The 19,264-nt window shown below is 39.4% G+C and overlaps 1 protein-coding gene across 7 annotated transcripts in view; it reads left to right on the forward strand.

The window, feature by feature from the left end:
• The first annotated feature begins 1,449 nt into the window (after nucleotides 1–1,449).
• The window catches only part of LOC139954128 (uncharacterized), a 36,965-nt gene continuing 19,150 nt past the window's right edge, over nucleotides 1,450–19,264 (forward strand). For 2 of the 7 annotated variants that reach the window (XM_071953827.1, XM_071953853.1), the window contains exons 1-13: nucleotides 1,450–1,713; nucleotides 5,474–5,562; nucleotides 6,688–6,902; nucleotides 7,694–7,983; nucleotides 8,372–8,659; nucleotides 9,157–9,298; nucleotides 10,036–10,303; nucleotides 10,980–11,134; nucleotides 11,951–12,136; nucleotides 12,648–12,965; nucleotides 13,154–13,311; nucleotides 14,487–14,646; nucleotides 15,141–15,233. In XM_071953827.1, the coding sequence (XP_071809928.1) occupies nucleotides 1,689–1,713; nucleotides 5,474–5,562; nucleotides 6,688–6,902; nucleotides 7,694–7,983; nucleotides 8,372–8,659; nucleotides 9,157–9,298; nucleotides 10,036–10,303; nucleotides 10,980–11,134; nucleotides 11,951–12,136; nucleotides 12,648–12,965; nucleotides 13,154–13,311; nucleotides 14,487–14,646; nucleotides 15,141–15,233 (2,387 nt within the window). In that variant the 5' untranslated portion in view covers nucleotides 1,450–1,688. Of the gene's footprint in view, nucleotides 1,714–4,456; nucleotides 4,758–5,473; nucleotides 5,563–6,687; nucleotides 6,903–7,693; nucleotides 7,984–8,371; nucleotides 8,660–9,156; nucleotides 9,299–10,035; nucleotides 10,304–10,979; nucleotides 11,135–11,950; nucleotides 12,137–12,647; nucleotides 12,966–13,153; nucleotides 13,312–14,486; nucleotides 14,647–15,140; nucleotides 15,234–19,264 lie in introns of those variants that run through there. The other 5 variants (XM_071953802.1, XM_071953836.1, XM_071953810.1 and 2 more) reach the window with 3 other exon arrangements.

Genomic DNA, 19,264 nt, shown 5'->3' on the forward strand with positions numbered 1-19,264 from the left:
GGGCGTCCTAACCATTGTTTGGATTCCTTTACTGATAATCTTCATCCTCACTGCGCAGACACATGTCGCTGTTCCAGAATATTGTAAAAAGTCTAAAATTTGTTGTCATATTATAGCTAGCTAGGGAAGGTACACGTTTTGTAATTACTCAAAACAAATATTAACTGAAAAACTGACTTGGTATAAAACATTGTGAGAAACGGCTCTCTGTGAAGTAGCATAGATTTTGAGGGAGAGGTAATTTCTCACTAAAATAATAAAATACTTCTGGCTAGTCTTTTATTCGTATGTGTGAAAAGCACACAAGTTCGTCATGGTCCAACAAGGGTGTTGTGTCTCTCATCTCGCAACTTCGATGACCAATTTAGCTCAAACTTTCACAGGCTTGTTATATGCTTATGTTGGGATACACCAAGTAAGAAGACTGGTCTTTGACAATTACTAATTTTATAGAATAAGGAACACGGCCCAATTTCATAGAGTTGCTTTGCACAAAAATCTGCTTAGCATGAAATTTCTTCCTTGATAAAAACAGGATTCCCAACCAAATTTACATTTGTTTCATAATGCTTGTAACTGGTTTTCAGCTGTTGTTTGCTATTCCTGAAAAATCGCGTGGAAATTTGGTTGGTAATCCTGTTTTTATCAAAGCAAATTTTTTGTGCTTAGCAAATTGTTTGTGCTTAGCAGCTCTATGAAAATGGGCCCACCTCAACTTGAAATGTCGCGCCCCCTCCATCCGAGTTGATTTGCATCATCAGAGCACATCATTATTTTTCTTTAGTGGGGAGGAGGCCGAGACCAATACTACAAAATAAAGATATGCCCTCCACTGGAACATTTCCTACTCCTTTTTTATATTTTTATTCTGTTTTGTATTTTTCTATTATACAAACCCCAAAAAACTTAAAAAGTGACAAGAAATGAGGAGGAGTACGTGTTCCCGAATGAAGGGAAATCGTTTTATGTTAATTGTGTTTTCTCTTTGTTTGGGGTTTAGGGAGAGGGGCAACAGCAGAACATTAACAAAAGTTATTTAGAAAATTAAGAATTGTTTGGATTGACTTTCAAATGCCTTTAATGGTCTTCTACCTATCGTTTCACTGGATGAAAATTAAATTCTTCAACCGACAGAGCCCCCCTCCCCGTAACCCCGCCCTAAATCTAGATCGGCAATTAAAGTCACATGTTAAAGTATTGTCGTTACGCCCCTACCCCTTTTAACAAATTCCTGTTCATACAAACACTTATACTAAAGTAATGTTTTTATTGTGACAGCAAAAAGGGCTAAGACTTTAAAAACATTAAATAGGCCAACAAATGTGTCGATAAAAGCAGTTGGTTGTAGGTTCAGATCATTTTAATCACCACCAGTACTGAGTCTCCAGAGGGAGTAAGCTGGACTCATACAATTTCAATAGCAAGCTCCCTGGAAACGAGTATGCAGCACTCAGCTGCTAAAGAAAATGGCGACGCCGTGAAGTTATCTGAAAGTTGAATGCTATCCCACAACGAATTCCTCCTCAGCTAGTGAGGACTCGAGTTCTGTGTAAACTCGCATGTAAAGAGGCATAACATGGTTGAGGTTCTTCACTACACTTGCGGAAGGACATACATGAGAACCAGTAGATCCTACACGTCCAAAATGCAGTTTAAAACTTGTTAATTTGATTGGTTGGTGGTGTAGCATGCATTCATTGAGAGACATGAAACGTAAGAAAAACATTGCTAAACAATTGATTTAACGCCATGAACAATTTTGGTGTTTTTATTTGAAATTGTCACTCTTAATAATAATACATTCATGTTTTAATTAACCAAATGTCACTGAAACTTATCCATGATTTCATTGTCTACAAAAATGTTAAAAACAAACTATCTTTTTTGTTTTTGAATTTAATTTTTAGTTGTTTTTGTTTTTTTAAATACTTTATAAGATTTAACAAAAAATTCACGATTTAAAATTGCCCAACTTGTTTGATATAATATGCACATTTCCTAATCCGGAAAAATTTCTGTATCCTGCTACCACTTCTTCACTAATTTTTACAAAAAGGAATATTTTATTTAGTATTAAGTAAATTAGTACAGTAGAAACCTTTTTTGTTTAATTACGAATGAAAAAACGGTGGCAGAATACAGACATTTTTCCTTTATTTTAGCAACTTGTAGTACCAATTCCTTGAAGTAATGAGAGGAATATTTTCTCAAGGAATTGGTACCAGTTTTCTAAAACGCTAACTATAACCTATTCGCTATTGCAGCTGCGCATGTCCGTTACTGCTGACAACGCAATTTGTTTATCTCCCGTGACCTTTTGACAATAAACCCGGGTATTGTCAAAAGGTCACGGGAGATAAACAAATTGCGTTGTCAGCAGTAACGGACATGCGCAGCTGCAATAGCGAATAGGCTTATTAAAAAGAAAGTTCCAGCACTTTAGCAGACATTTCATATCACACTCGTGCTTACACTAAACAGGACAAATAGTTACTGCCTGTTAGTGTTATTTATGATTTTTTTTTAATTAGGCTTAGGCCCAGTTAAAAAAAATACCAGTTGATCGTCTGGGTTTTTTTCAAAAAGAGGAGGATGAGGACCTTTTAATTTTTTAATTTTTATTTTTATTAAAGCTGGCTGCAATGCATTTTAATTCAAACTGGCCGCCAATTCTTTGGTTTAAAGTCACAAAACAATTAGTAGCTTTAACGAGAAATACACAATGATAACATTTGTCTTTTTGAAATAAAAATGTAGAATACAAAAAAAGAAAAAAAAAGAGGATGCGACCTCAAAAAAGGATGAGGGAGGGGACGATCAACTGGTATTTTTTTACCTTTTCCTCTCTGTATACATTCTGTCAATCTTTCTTGACATTAATAAAATGTAGTGATTAAATTTTAAGGTCTAGTCTTGGTTTTTAACTTTAGCCCTTTGTCAAATTAATGCAACTTGGTTCAAATTCATCATTGTGTGGGGAATTTACCCATGGCCACACAAATTCTATCCAAAACCTCTGATTTAACTAAATCTTTAAATTTGGGGTCAAATACTGTGTATATGACACACACATTATGACTTACAATTATTGACTCTGCCAAGTACTTTGCCAAGTAACAAAGAAGTAGAAGTGGAAGTTCTAAGCAACATAGATTTGTGGAAAAGTAAACTCCTTTTTACTCCACTCCAAGAGAAATTATTCGGTTATGTCTGATTTATTGCACTGGCCCCCAGTGGAAGCCAGTTTTTAAGGTGTTTGGGCAAAACCTGGATTTTAAAGAAAATCTATGTGTAATGAATAAATTTGTACGTATTTTATAAGCATCGCAAAAAGGTGAAAATGAGATAACTTTCTTGGCCTAAAACTTTGCATTGCAATGTTTATTGTGAACTTCTAAATTTGCAATTTTTAAGAGACCATTCTGCAATAGGATGGAACTTCTAGAGGAAGTAGAGAATGTTGATAAGAATGATTTAAAAGCAACCTGTGCTCCAGTGTGGCTGCTCTGAATGAGTCAGATAGACGGTTCTATGCTGGTTGGTTAGTAGTTGCGATGCCGATAACGTAACCCTCTTACGTTATCGCAACTAGTTGGTTAGATGCGTTTAGGCCCAGCAGGGGTAGTGTCCAAGGCACTTTCATGGAAATGTCACTTTCGATAATATAAATAGGGGATTATACACTTTAAGTTAGTGCAGCCCTTGAAAAGGGACATACTTAAAAAAAGGGAAACATAAAAAATATAATAACTTACTTTAAATAGTTGCAATTCAAAAAGCACTACAGGAACTATGTATAGCATACCAGTAAGTTAGTTGAGCTGTTTTGTCACCAGTTTGTCAACATAGGCTCTCATAGGCCCAAGATGAGAGCCTTGTTCTCATCCTGGATATTTCCTTATATTCCAAATATACTTGAGAAAACTAAATGGAAGCCCCCATTCTCTGTATAACTGATCCATGTAGAAGTTGAGGGTCACAAAAATGACAAAAAGAAACACTGATAATCATTCCGTGCGAGTCCATGACACATCGCTCTGTACTTAGTCTATGATGTTCACTAAATGGTGGGTACCAAGTTGAATGCTCGATATTATCCAAAATGCACACATTCTCACCTGCATTATTGTGTTTGTAAACAGAACACGTTACTCAGCTGACGTAATATGTGTACACACTACACAAGAACTTTGGAATCAGTGCAAATCCGGATTCTCGATATGATATTCACACTACAAAGCGAGGAGTTCACGCGTAGAACTGATGATTGTTAATGAATGGCTATTGCTAAATCCATGTTACCCAGCAGCTATGAAGTGTATGATGGCCTGTTGATCTCAGACTAAACCTATTTCACGTACCAAAAACAGTATTTATAAAACGATCAAGTGCCTCTTTAGACTGTGTATTAATTGGTTTAGCAACGCCACCTTTTGCCGTTTACTCAGTGTGTTGGTTTTTTGTTATCATGAAGAGATAGCGTTGTGTGTTTATAAACACACACAAAAATTGACCCGTTGTTATGGATGTAAATATATTGCATGAAGGGGGACATTTGAACAAATTGAAGTTTAATGAATGATGGAGTGCAGTTGTGTCTTTGATTGGCTGAATTAGTCAATGCTTAATTTATGAGCTATTCGCTGAAGTCGGTCTGTCATGTCAATGAAGTGGAGCTGCAAGAGTTGGATTTAATATGGAGTTGTCTCCATCACCAAGCACCGATCTGTCTACCTCAATTTGGTGCTCAAATCAACGTAAATGTTTCATTTCACTACATTTTACATGTACTTTAGATAATGAGCTGTTTTTCTGTGTGTTGATCTGAGTATTTGTATTCAGAAGTGGATTAGAGTTTCTTTTGTTTTTTGAAAATTGCAAGTTATAGGCAAGCGAATGCTGTAGTGTTTTTACATAGTTGTCTAGGTACCTCTGTATATCTAACAATAGCATGGATTTTGTGAACGGGAACATTTTTGCAGAGTGGGTTAGTCCATCACAATGCACAAAACAATAGACATACCCTTTTAAATACCTTTTTAAATACAGGACTTTGCATCAACAAATTTATTTAGTGGGGGACATACGGAGATCCTGTACTAAGGTTGCATTGATTTCAATTTCCCTGCTGTGTTTCATTGGTAGTGTGTATGCTGTGTCCTTCACCCCCACCCAGTTGCCAATATTCTGTGTTATTATAATTAATTCTCCTTTTTTTTCCACCCCAAAGGTTCCATATGTGTTTAAAATCCTAATACATTAATGTTTTTAACTTACTTGAAATTCATGCACTGCGGAAGCCTGCCAATTTTGTGAATGATTTTCACAGCCCATCGCGATCATTGTGGATTCTTTTCACATGTTTTTTTTTAATGAAACTGCCATTGACCATTTACAGTCAGGAAATATGATTAGGGTCTTAATTTGTAGTTTATTATTTACTAAATCAAACATATTGTTTCTTAATTCACAGCCATTGAAGTAACCGAGGAGAACTTTGAGCCTCTTCTTGTCTATGATGACCTGTTCCTTGATTACTTCAATGCATTCCTGCAGCTCTCAGTAAGTTAATTTTCAACAAATGATTTAGTACTTTGAAATTTAAATGTATGGTCTGTTTGATTCCAAAAGAGCTGAGAAAGGAATGGTTTTGCTTCATGTCTGAGGACAGTTCCTTGGCTTGAAATCTGGACTGCAGGCCCGAGGCCTTTGGTTTTTTTTCTTTCTGGGGGGGCATTAAAGGAACACGTTGCCTAGGATCGGACGAGTTGGTCTATAAAAAGCATTTGAAAACGTTTGTTATGAAATGCATATGGTAAGAAAGATGATTTAAAAGTAGAATATAATGATCCACACAAGTATCACTCAAAATTGCACGGTTTTCCTTTTACGTCGCGAATTAACACGGTCGGCCATTTATGGGAGTCAAAAATTTGACTCCCATAAATGGCCGACCGTGTTAGTCGACGAGGTAAAAAGAAAACCACAAAATTTCGAGGCATATTTGTGTAGATCATTGTATTCTACTTTTAGAACATCTTTCTACCCATTATATGCATTTTATAACAAACGGTTACAGAACGCTTTTCAAAGACCAACTCGACCGATCCAAGGCAACGTGTTCCTTTAAACTCAGGATTCAACAAGTGCAACATTCTTGTGCAATTCAGAATATGTTTGATGCGCGTAGGTTGTGTGTACGCGCGCGCGCTTAGATTACGCGCTGTTACTAATAGCTATGAATTGTGTTCCGCGTAATAAAATTGACGTACTTTAGCTTGAGGGCCGTACTTTAGCTTGAGAGCTGGTAATAAACGGCTCCAGCTGGTCATTATCAATCGTTCAAACTCCCCCACGTGACGCGCACTCCACCAATAGAAGTAGCGAAACTGTCTGGGGGTATTTATGAATACCCATTTAAGATTATAGATATTCTCTCAGTGATTGTTTAAATGAAAACAGTTTAAAACCAGTCCACCAAGTAATTTTCCAGGAATGTTCACACACTGAAATTTTATTCCTGCCATATGGCGCTCTACAATAAACACAGCATATTCAAAGCATATTTCATTATCCACAAATATAATTGTAAATAATCTGTTCCTGTCTTTGTAACCGCCATCATGTAGTAAATGTTTATCGAATTGAATTTAATTGAATTGAATATATATTCCACCCTTCATGCAGGCATTTCCCCAGCCACTTTACTACAACCGCCTGACTGGGACATTCCAAGAGGTTGAAGATGATGTGCAGAATACCAATAACTCATCAGCGCTTGCATCCATCGGGGAGGCTATCCCAGGGTCTCGACACCGCCACGCAGTGTTTGCTCCTGGTGATGAAGAAAGAGAGAGAATCCTAGAATGGGCCAAGACTGAAAGGCTGCCTTTATTTCTCAGGTTAGGATAAAACTTGATCTCACATTGACGAGGTTGATCAGAGCCTCTATTTACTGCAGAATTCTACGCTTACTGCCCATAGACTCTTGCGCTCAACAGGGCACAGAAAGCCCAGAATTCTGTGATCCGGGCTCGATTTCATGACTAATATGGGTGAATGCTACGCTTTCGACCATCAATCTCTGCTTACTGTTCAAGTGCAGAATTTCTTCTGCGCTAGCTGTGTAAGCGAAGACTTCCTAGAAAAGCAGAGTATGCAAGCGCACATGTAAAAAATCCTATTGCTAACCTGTGAAATGCTGTTGACATGAGCTCGGCATTCCCTGCTTCCATAAGTGTAGACTCTTTGCTTCTGGAAAGCAAAGCAGTTAAATTGGGCCCTGAGGAATAGGCAGTGCCATGAAATCAAAGAAAGCAGTGTAACGATCCAATATAAAACCAAAATCAAACGTGTTTTCCATGATTCTTTCTGAAAAACAGTCTAACACATTAAATCCCACCATGCTTGATAAGAGGTTGCATGCTTGGTTCGAAGCTGAATGCTATATTTGCTTAAAGACCATTGATAGTAAACAGCACATCTGCACTATATTGTTATGGAAGGAATCGCGGTCGGCTATATTGTAGGACTACTACTCTTTGGGATTCTTGATAGATTCGGGTAATTTCTGAGATTAAGGTCCAGGGAAGTTAGGATTGCACATGTTGATCGTTTGGGTTTTTAAGTATGTACAAAGGTTTTTAACTTTTTTTGTTTTTGTTTGTTTGTTTGTTTTTGTCTACACATACAGAACAAAACTCTTCCTAGAATACAAACTATGCAAGTTGCTTCTGCGACCTCTGGATGAGCGGCGCTCGGCAAGTCGTCAGAATTCGTCTCGAGGTCTCCGGGGCTACAGCCGCCAGACCACTAGTTACACCTCCACATCTGCCAGTCTCGCGCAGAGCCGAGAACCGTCCATTTACGAAAACGAGGGCAGTGAATATGGATACTGGTTGGATGAGAACGAACGCATGGCCATGTTCAGATATCTTAGGCCTGGTAGTAGATGTATAAGTCTACCACCTATGTTGGGGTTAGGTAAGAAGACTTTGTTGTTGCTGTTTTGTTGTTTGTTTGTTTGTTTTTTTGTTTTGTGTTTGTTTGTTTGGTTGTTTTTCCAACAAATTGTCAAGTCGCTGGACCTTGCTTTTGGAACTGTCTGCCCATCAACAATTGGGGGGGGGGGGGGTGTTATTAGGAGTTCTTCCTTAACAAGGCTAAAAAAAACACTCTTGGTAAGGTGATACAGGAATGAAACAAACTTGGGGAAACTGAAAGTTGGAATCATTTGTAGGATGGGGGTATTTTAACAGGCAGGAACTTCCAAAGAGATGGATGTTGTTTGTGTCTTATTAAAATAAGTTCTTCCAGGAGTAAGTCCCACATGATTGTCTTTAATCCCCCCTGTAAATTGTTTCCATTGTAGGTTCAAACAGTCCCATGTGGAATGCTGAAGTCTACTCTGACATTCCCACTGTCCCTCCAACTAACGTCACCAACGACGCGTCTAAGCCTTCCAGCAAGTCTGCGTCCGGCAGGCGGTCTCACAGTAAAGCCATTGCTGCTGCTGCTGCTGCTGCCGCCCAGAAGCCGGAGGGTGAGGTAACAGAGAATGGCTGGACGGCCGATATGGCTGAGCTCAGTGAAGAAGTCAGGGAGAGGCTTAGCTTCAACGGAAACGCTGAAAATGGCACCAAACAAGATGGAGCAGCCTGTAAGTTGTTTCTAGTAGACACTGGGTTACTTAATGAAATCTTGATATCTTTGGTTTGTGTAAACTGATGTATTTGATGTTTCCATCCCATGAAATTATGATTGTAAAGCGCATTGATACTTTATTGTAAAATGCGCTATATACAAACTAGTTGTTATCATCATTACTACTATTAAAGAGCCTGAACCTGATTCTTATTTCAAACCTAATCTTAAAATCTATTCCAGTCCTGGAGAATAGTAATCAGATGTCCTCTCTTTCGTTTTTCTTCTCTTGAAGCCCTCACCTCATGTGGAACTTTGGTCTTGTGCTTGGCATTTTTGTTCATCTAAATAATTGAGAAGAAAACCCCTGTCAATCTGCCTGAGGTGAAGGGACAGGAACATTTACGTCCACATTTGCCATTTTTGAATGAGTTTTCCAATTCACTTGGAAGCCAAGCCATTTGCCGTTTATAAAACACTTCAATTCTAATTACTCCAATTTCTCACTTATAGCAAGTAGAAAGAGCGCCCTCCGGAGTCCTGGGAGTAAGGGGATTTCCCCGAAGAAGAAGGCCACTATCTTGATTCCACATGTTGATGACACACTCAGCGATACCTTGGAAGAATCCAGTAGTACAGTTCAATTTTTAGACAGGTATGACTGATTTTTCATTTGAAATTTTATATTTCAAACAACCTTTAACTCTGTCACCGCCAGTCCTGTTTTATAGCTACTGTTATGTTTTTCTCAAAACTCTGTCAATATGATAAAACTAAATTTTGTATGTATTCTTTTCTACATGCATTGTTTTCCATTGACAGTAGTCCGCCAGTAGTCTGGCCAAATGCCAGTTACAACTTCTGAGAGGATCAGTCAAAATTCTGTGCAAGTGGTACTGCTGGCTAGTGTGAAGACAAGCAAATTGGTCCCGCTAGCTAGTCACTGAAAAAATGTCAAGGGTACACCCTTAAAGAATTACAGGCCTTAAACTTTGCCCTTGAATGGGCACAGCAGTTTTCCTCTGGTAAGGGGCACTGATTTTTGCAAAGGGCACCTCTGAAAATGCACAGGGCACCAGGGCAATTGCTGTGGGTTAATTCAAGGCCTAGGGTTATTAAGTGTCTTTAAAGGAAACTAATGGATTAAGTGATTACCTTTTTACTCTTATTGTTCTAAAAATTGACTATTCAATTCAATCAACATTTATTTCCATGTTGGTGAAAATAGGAGAGTAATAAAACAAATTGGTTTTAATTATTTAGGTCAAAGTGGATAAGAACAGGTCAAGAAAGCAATTGATAAAAATGAAATGAAAAAATGTAAATGTAATGGCTAAGGAGCAAACGAGCATCATGTCTTAATAAATTAAATTATGTTTTCCCATGATGTAGGGTTCCATCTCCGCCTGATGAGTACCCCATACCCCCTGAAGGAGGTGGATCAAGATTTCAAACCTCACTGGAGCAGAGTCTCCTTGCAGGAGATGATGAAGATGAGGAGGAGGAGGAGGAAGACGAAGATGAAGATGCAGGGACGGGCACAGCGAGTGTTATCGAGTATGACAATGAGGAAGATGAGCGTACCGAGTCTGAACTCAGACAGATAGAGGGACGCCATCGAGTCACATTCCAACAGCTGAAGGAACATTTGATTGGCGGGGTGAGAATTGTATTTTTTGTTGAAACAGGGAGATTGGCTTCTTAACTGCTTTTCTGGAATCTTTTTGCCTATTAATTGTTTTATATGAGAGATTGCCTTACATCACAAAGCCTTGGACGGCCACTTCAAGGTGAGAGCTCACGACCCAATCAACTTCCACCAGGGGCACGTTGCCACCTACTCCCGGGGCTGAAACAGGGTTACCCCCAAGCACAGTCAGTAAGGATGTAGGGATGGGTATCATCCACTAGGAACCTGGGGCCAATTTCATAGAGCTGCTTAAGCAAAAAATTTGCTTAAGCACGAAAATAGCTCGCTTATTTTACACATGTTACTGGCCAAAAATTCATGCTATATACATTGCTTATGACTAGTATTTAGCTGTTGTTTACTTAGCATAACAATTGAGTGGAGTCTTGGCCGGTAATCTGATTTTACTAAGCAATGAATTTTTTGCTTAAGCAATTTCTTTTTGCTTAAGCAGCTCTATGAAATTGGGCCCTGGCTGGTAGAGGAGAATGCAATACCTTCCCAACTTGCCTCAGGGATATGTTATTAATTTGGTGCTGCACAGTGCTCGATCAAGTTGCTGGTAGTTTTTTATTATTACAAATTGTCATTATTGAACTAAATATACTGACGTGGGTTTTTAAACTTCTGTTTTTTTGTGTTTTAGTTATCAGGCATGGCAGCATTCAAGTCATTCCTGAGCAACACGGCAGGAGAAGATATGATGAACTTCTGGCTAGACTGTGAACTTTACAGCGATAATGTACAAGCAATAAACTTTGGGGAAACCTTAACCAGTGCAACCATGACTAGATTGTTTAGGTAAGGTGCAAAGTTTGACATTATGTATAAATCAACTACCCAATCAATAAATTAATTAACAGTCTCTTAACCCCTTTTCATAATGTAGCTCTTATCCCCAAGGAATACCGCCCTGGGGAGGCCCAAGATGTTTTTTTTTACCTCACAGTTAACCCAGCGCCTTTTGCACGGGGTTCCGGCTTAACGTTTCAAGTCGATACCCCGGGGTTTTACAGGGTACCCCTACTCCATAGCAGCAGTGGCTATTCCTCATGGTATGCCCATAAGCCATGTTGAGGTATGGTGGACACTATTATAATTGTGCACTGTTTGGTTTGGGTAAATGTGTCTGTAATGTGTAGTCGTATATGGTGTTCGATATATCTCAAAAAGGCTAATTGGCTGGGGTAGATCAGGGGTTAAAGGGATTGAAGTGTGAACAGTTTCAAAAGGGCTTTGGTAGAAGAAATGTAGACATAGACCACGATTGGCTTTTATTTTAAATTCATAAATACCTCAGACAGTTTCGCTATTCTTATTGGTGGAGAGCGCGTCACGTGGGGGTGTTTAAACCGTTGATAATGACCAGTGTTTATAACCGGTTGTCCGCGCTAGTCTTGATGCAAGACGTTTCTTGTTATGGGCGATGCAGGCGCTGTCGGTGATTTGGCCGCGCTGTGTGTGAATTATCAAGAACCAGGCCTCGTTGGGATTTGGGATTAAACCACTAGTTGAAAACCTCTTCACCACACATTGATTCCCTTATTAGCTACAAGGCTTGAAACTTATGGGATCATAATGTGTTTTTTGTTTTTTTCCATGTTGTAAACCCGACAGAGATATTCAAGACAAGTATAAGTTTAATCTGACAGCTGATGCCAAAGAACAAATCAAGCAAGCTCAAGGCAATACAGGGTTAAGTGAGTCGGTCTTCACGAGGACTCAGTACGACATCCTGAGGAGATTGCGCTCTTACTGGGTTGCTAGATATGTCCTACACAAGGAGAGAATGGGTGGCATAAGGTAAGGTGAATTTTTTGTTTGTTTACAGGTGACTTTCGCCAAGTTAACTGCCTCCAAAAATGGTTAAGTAAACTGTGATTTTATAGTTCGTAATTTGTCTTCAGAGTGGGTTTCACAAGTCTGTATGGTAGGAATCTTTTCATGACAAAAGTTACTTTGTTTCAGCTAGATATTATTTTTGCAACATGTTTACATTTAGATGTACAGTTATTTACATTTGATAGGGCTTACATGTGATGTATGTTGAATACAATGATTAGCATTCTTTTTTATGGATTTAGCTCAGTTCATATATACAGTACTCTACTTGACCCTTTTACCCTCCCAAATCTGTCTATCAAATTGTCTAAAAATTGCTTATCACTCAGGCATTCCAAACAATTTGGTGTGGAAGGCCGTTTTAGGAGAGGAGGATAGTGGGAGGTTGAGGTCACCTGTAGGCAAAAATGTATTGGGAGTATAAAGGGCTAATAAGCAGTTGCTAAAGTCTTTTTCTACTCTTTCATTTCAGTGCAGAGAAGCGAAAAGGAATTCAAGATTCCGATGCCGATAATACCCCCAAAACTCCTCAGATGTCCTTCCTTCCCTCCATATCCCTGGTCAACAGTCTTCCTGTCAGGCCCTCTTCTTGCTTTCGACTTGCCTCTACCAGCCGAGACTGGAGTAAAGTAGCCATGGGCGGCCGCAGGATGGAGGACATGGTCCGCCCGGGCCGGCTAGTGGACCTGGATGCTGTGCCTTACGTGCCAAGGCCTCTGTCTGCCAGGTTTCATGTTGGACTGGCGTGTGACAGAGAAGCTGGGAGGCCGTTCCAAAGACACCTTGAAAAGTTTGTGCCTTACTGTGTTTTATTCTAACAACTAATCACTACTTCCCTAATACAAGAATTACCAAGCCATCTGCTGTAAAGTAGTCTGTGTTAATGCCATTCTTTAGTCATTTTGATGACAGCACTTACACTGCTTGCTATCAAGTTTTACACACATTTTTAATTGAACTCTCCATTCTTTTCCGTAGGCAAGTGGATCAGAGGCTGCTTGCGAATCTGTTATTCTGGCAGGATGTAACGGACTACGGAGCTGAGGAGGACAGGGCTGCTGATAGGCTTCTCCGTATGGGTCATGCCTGGGGTATATTCAGTAAATTCATCATGGATGGAGGCATGTGGAATATAGGTAGGTTTCAAATTACCCACAATATGATTGAGAACATACATGTACTTGTGGATCTAGTTGGTGTATTTTTATATATTTTTTTATGCAAGTCGCCCAAAACAAGGTTAAAAGCCACTCTAGGTTAAGGGCTACAAGGAAGAAAACATAGACATGCAGAAACTCAGTGGAGTTGAAGGTAGGAATTGACATTCCTCTTAAAAGATAGAAGATCATAGGATGAAGGGAAACATGCACCAGGCAAGGAGTTCCAAAGAGATGCAGTACGACTGAGGGAAAAAGCTACTGGAGTAGCTCTTTGTTCTACATCTCGGCACAGCCACAGTATAAGGATGAGAACAAGCAGAAAGCCTGGTCTCGCGCTCAAACACCCTGACAGGAGGAACAAGGTCGGATAGACTGGTGGAACATTTACCATGGAAATATCTGTAAAGCAGGCAAAGGCTGGCTACAGACCTTCGGTGAGAAAGGGGTTGCAGTGTAGTTCCTAACTTGCAGTGTAGTGGTATCTGCCTTTAACCTCTGCCGACCCTGGTTCGAATCCCACCTTGAATAAAAGTCTTCATCATTTTGTCTGCACAGGTATCTTCTTGCGTATGGGTAACAGTGCTAGCAACATTTGAGGATCCCATGGTATCATTGCCAAAAGATTCAAATCAAGTTTTCAAAACCAGGGCTCGATTTCACAAAGCACTAGGATTCATCTTCAGATGAGTTTTCAGTATTACCATAGTGATTTGTATTGTGACATCACACTTTACTCAGCAACTATGATTGATTTGCAGTTAAGATCAGTCTTAACTCTTTGTGAAATCGGTCCCAGGTTTAACAGGGGTGGCATGGATTGCGTAAAGTGCTAACCTCTCACCATTGTGGCCTCGGTTTGAATCCTGGCTAAAGCGATATGTGAGCAAACCTTTTTTATCTCTGTCTGTGCTCCAGATTCATATATAGGTTGAATTGGCTGGCTGCTTAAGGCGCTCATGAACATGTTGTAGCCGCGTCGTTCGCAATCCAGCTGCTCTGCTACTATTGAGGATGATTAGCCTCCCACATTAGTAGAACTATTAATTATTATAGTGGTATTATGATCAATTGTGCATTCATTTGACAGTCGGATAATAAACAAATAAACCTGTTTAGTAACCCTAATTCAATAAACCATTCTTTGTAACTAGGTGTGGATCCCAATGAAAGAGACAATATCCACAGACGCCTGTTAACAACCAGTGACTTTGTAGAAGCGTCCACATTCAGTCGTGCCAAGGAGCATGCCGTCCTGATGCTACAGCGAGAATGGCTGGTCTACCTTAAGGAGGATCTGGCTGTATTTTTACAGTAAGTTTCAATCGCCATAATATGTACAGCCGTGACAAATTGATCAGAATAACAAGAATGTTGAAAATAATTTCAACAACTTCTTTTTTCCCTAAAACAGATTTTGGGTCTCAAGTTTGATAATTTTTTTTAGTATGATGTGATGCAATTTTACATCATTGTTGGACATTCTTTAGAACACTCAAAATATTTTTTTCATGAGCAAAAAGTCTGGTTCATTCTTTCTGCGAATGCGAAGTGAATTTTGATGTCACGAGGCTGTTTTTGCGTGAATGTTTTGCAGGAGTTGAGCACATCTCTACTTTTCCAAATTATTTGTTACGAATTTGTGACGTAAACATTTGTGCTGCATTCACATTCGCAAGAAGTATGAACCGGGCTTAAGTTATAACCTTACCAACCTACACTTGCCGTAGTATACAATTTCAGAAGGTAGAGCTTTCTTAATTTGGTCAACTATTGTTTGCAGCATAGTTTTTTTCATTTTCTTGAAGCTCTAGGGCGAGACCTGATGATCGATTTTCTTCTAAAGGTTCCCGCCACTCCTCGGCCAAGTCAATCAAGAGAGAAGTGGCTCCCCCTACTCGGTAAGTTACAGCAAAGTTTTTAATTCTAACGAGTAATGGGAAAAGACTGACATGACATGGTACTCCTATATAGATGGAGGTCCTAAATACACCAAACAAATAAGAGAGAAAATAGAACTGCTTACCAACCAACAGGACCTGTGGTATAAGTGCAAAAAATAGTTAATAGTCTAACGTTTTAACCTTAGAAGAGTCTTGAAGTCTATTATGATACTCATGTTAGATGGAGGGGCTAACTACGCCTTCGAGGAAGACTCGGCTTCGAGGAAGACTTTGCAAACAAAAGATAACATGTTTGTAGGCCTGAGATTTTAGAATAGTTCACTGATTTCAGTAGATGTCATTTGACGTTTGTCATCTTGGAAGTTGTTGTGCCCTTAGTTGAAGAGTGAACCTCAAGTAGAGATGAGGACATGAAAACAGTGTGTTATGCTGTTGAATTCTTTATTCAGTTACAAACACTGGAAGTTTGCTGTTAAGAAATTGTTCACTTCATTTTTCTGCCATTGTAACTGAAAAGTAGCTGTGCATAGTACTTGAGTTCGAAATGCTTTCGCAGATGTTGAAAAGTAGTTCTTGCGTGTAGCACTTGAGAAAATGGTCAACTAATTTTAATGACCATTTTGAAGTCTTGTAGCAGGAAGTGTTGATTTTTTTGCAACCTGATAATTACAGGGTGAGTATGAAAACAATATTATTTCAACCATTGCAAAAAGTAGTTTTATAAATGCTTTTTTTTTCAAAAACAGATCTGATAGTTTAGCCTCACTTTACCTCTATTCTGCGTTGAACTCCATTTCTGTTGAGCACTAGGTAGCTCCTTGCGCAAGTTTCAAACTATTACGTACTTCAAACTTTCTAGATTCAAATTTGTAACCTACCAACTTGAATTGGGCTGTGAAATACACTGAAGTATAATGATGCTAAATTAGGCTGCACAACATTTAAATGTAGTCAATTTAAGATTTTTTTTCCCCCCCGCTTTGAAATCATAATATAATAATAATAATATGAAACATTTATATAGCGCTCTACGGAGAACAGAGCGCTTTACATGAGACTATGACAACAAAACAAAAGAAAAACAAACAAACTAGGATGGGTGGGGAAAAAGAAATGTCTTGAGGAGGCTTTTGAAAACAGGCAACGAGATCGCCTCTCTCAGACCCGCGGGGAGCTCATTCCATAGGCGAGGGGCAGCTATGGAGAATGAGCTATCCCCAGCTTTCCGTCTAGTTCTAGGAACGGAAAGCCGGGTCTGATCAGCTGATGAGCGGAGTCGTTGCCTGTATTCATCAGCAGTATTGGAGTTTTGGGAATGAACAAGTTCAACCAGATATGATGGAGATTGGGTGTGGAGGATTTTGTATACATGAGTGAAAATTTTGAAGTTGATACGTTCTTTAACAGGGAGCCAATGCAGCGATGCAATCAGGCCGGCAGAAGGCTGGTCACGGCCACACGCAAATACTAGCCGAGCGGCCTTGTTTTGTAGACGCTGGAGTCGAGCGAGGTCATTTTCGCGGGCACCTACCAAAAGAGAGTTGGCATAGTCAAGACGGGACAAGACCAGACTTCTGACGGCATGATGGCAAGCGCTTTGTGTAATAAACCGGCGAATACGCCATAGATTACGTATGTGGAAATTAACAGTTTTACATACAGAGCTAATGTGATGAGACATATTCAGAGAACAATCAAGCGAGACTCCTAGGTTCTTAACAGATGTGGAAGCAGGAATTGTAAAGTCGGCCAATATTAGTTCAAGATTAGGGAGAGTGGATAAAACATGACTGTTCGCAAAAACAATAAACTCCGTCTTTCCCTGGTTCAGCTGAAGCATGTTTTGAGCCATCCATTTGTTGATGGCAAGCACACATGATGATATTTTGCTGAGTACACGCTGACGATCACCTTCAGACTTAGGGTCAAACTCAGCATAAAGCTGAATATCATCAGCGTATTCATGAAATGAGATACCATGTTGACGAATGATCTCGCCAATGGGATTGGTGTACAAAATGAAAGCCAACGGACCTACTATGGACCCCTGAGGTATGGAATAGGTAAAGATATGATGTCTTGAGAAATCGCCTTTTATCGAAACTTTGGTGGTACGGTTTTTGATATAAGTGCTGAACCAAGTATTGACCGTACTGCTTATTCCAAATTGAGTATGAAGTCTCTGGAGGAGAATGTCGTGGTCAACCGTGTCAAAGGCGGCAGACATGTCAAGCAACACTAAGAGAACAGCTTTACTTTTATCAAGGGAACGAAGAATGTCATTTTTCACCCGAAGGAGGGCAGTCTCAGTGCTATGAAAGCGCTTGTAAGCAGACTGGAACTGTTCCCCTAGTGTGTAGCTGTCCACATGGTTAATTACTTGACATGTTGCCACCTTCTCTATGACCTTGGACAAAAAGGGTACATTGGCTACAGGACGGTAACTCTTAAGATCATTACGGTCAAGAGAACTCTTCTTAAGTACAGGAGTAATTACAGAGTGTTTAAGATTGGACGGGAATATACCAGATGAGAGGGAAGCATTAACAATCTTTGTGATAACCGGGAGAAGAGTGGATAGATTGTTTTTAACCAACCAGGATGGTAAGGTGTCCAATGAGCAAGATTTGTTTGAAAGACGCATGATAATTTGTTTAACGGCGTCACAAGTAAGCTGCTCAAATTCTGGCATACAAAAGACAGTGGAAGTCTGTTTAGGAACAATGACATTGGTATCAGGGTGTGAACTGACATTGGAGCGTATGGTATCAACCTTGTCCTTGAAAAAGGACAGAAAGTTGTCAGCAAGCTTTGTGTTAGAATCACATTCAGGTAAAACTTGAGCAGTCTTGTTAAGAAGAACATTAATTATGGCATACATATCTTTGATATTACAATTGGTACATTTATCGGAAAAGTACATAATCTTAGAATCAGTGATCAGTTTGTTAACATGTTCCTTTTGAGAACGGAAGGCTTGTTCGTCAAACGCTGAGTTGCTCTTTTTCCATTTCCGTTCAAGCCGACGTCGAACACGCCTTTCAGTATGGATGAAGTTGTTTCATATCCTGCTTAGCAGGAACAATGTTTAAGCATGGAGGTAGAATTCCATGGTTAAAGCTTGCGCTAGGCACCAATCAGCCATCATGGCTCAATAGAGGGCTCCCTTTGTGTAAACAAGTGATGTCACATGTCAGATCATCCAAACCAGTGTAAGGCCGTGTCCGAATTGGCGACTTTGGCTACAGCTACGGCTAGATCAGCGCGTCTGTCACTGTTGAAGAATAGCAGACGCGCGCGCCCTAGCCATAGCTGTAGCTGAAGTCGCCAATTCGGACACGGCCTAACTAACATGCAGGGAAGAGAAACAATCCAATAGCAGCTCAATGTGCTTTGGGGCAGCAGAAACAGTTATCACTGCCAATTCACAATCCCATTGCTTCAAACTAGTTATAATATTTGGTGCAACTCACAAAAAATGACTACTGAATTAAATTTACACACAGTTCAATATTTTCTAAATGTAGCTGATCTAAAAGGGGGCATCTCCACATTATGATAATGGGGAATAAAATTACAAGTTTCTGACCTCGTGTTAAAACGATGTAAAATGCCATTTTATTTGGTACTCTTCCATTACAAATTTTGTCAACATCCTAAAAACATGCATTGATGTCCCATTTCAAATTGTGCATGTTTGTACAGGAACTATTTCAGTTCATTCCTGAATTTTGATGATATTAAATAAAAAAGGCATTGATTTTGATCTTTTGACTGAAGCAAAAATTCCTATTTGGACGTGATGAACACCCATTCGTTGTTGCATCCATTGACGTCATGTTTCAAATTTTGCTCTGAAAATGAGATGACATATTTACATCATTTCAATGTAAGATTAAAGACTTGTATTTTTTGCCCTCATTTTTATAAGGTCTCTATCTATATCTATTGGAAAATGGAGGCATTACAAAACTTAATTGGACCTTGAAAAAATATTATGGAAAAAAAATTATATCGAGGGGCAGTTT

The sequence above is a fragment of the Asterias amurensis genome, chromosome 1, assembly GCF_032118995.1.
Source record: "Asterias amurensis chromosome 1, ASM3211899v1".
Classification (NCBI taxonomy): Eukaryota; Metazoa; Echinodermata; class Asteroidea; order Forcipulatida; family Asteriidae; genus Asterias; species Asterias amurensis.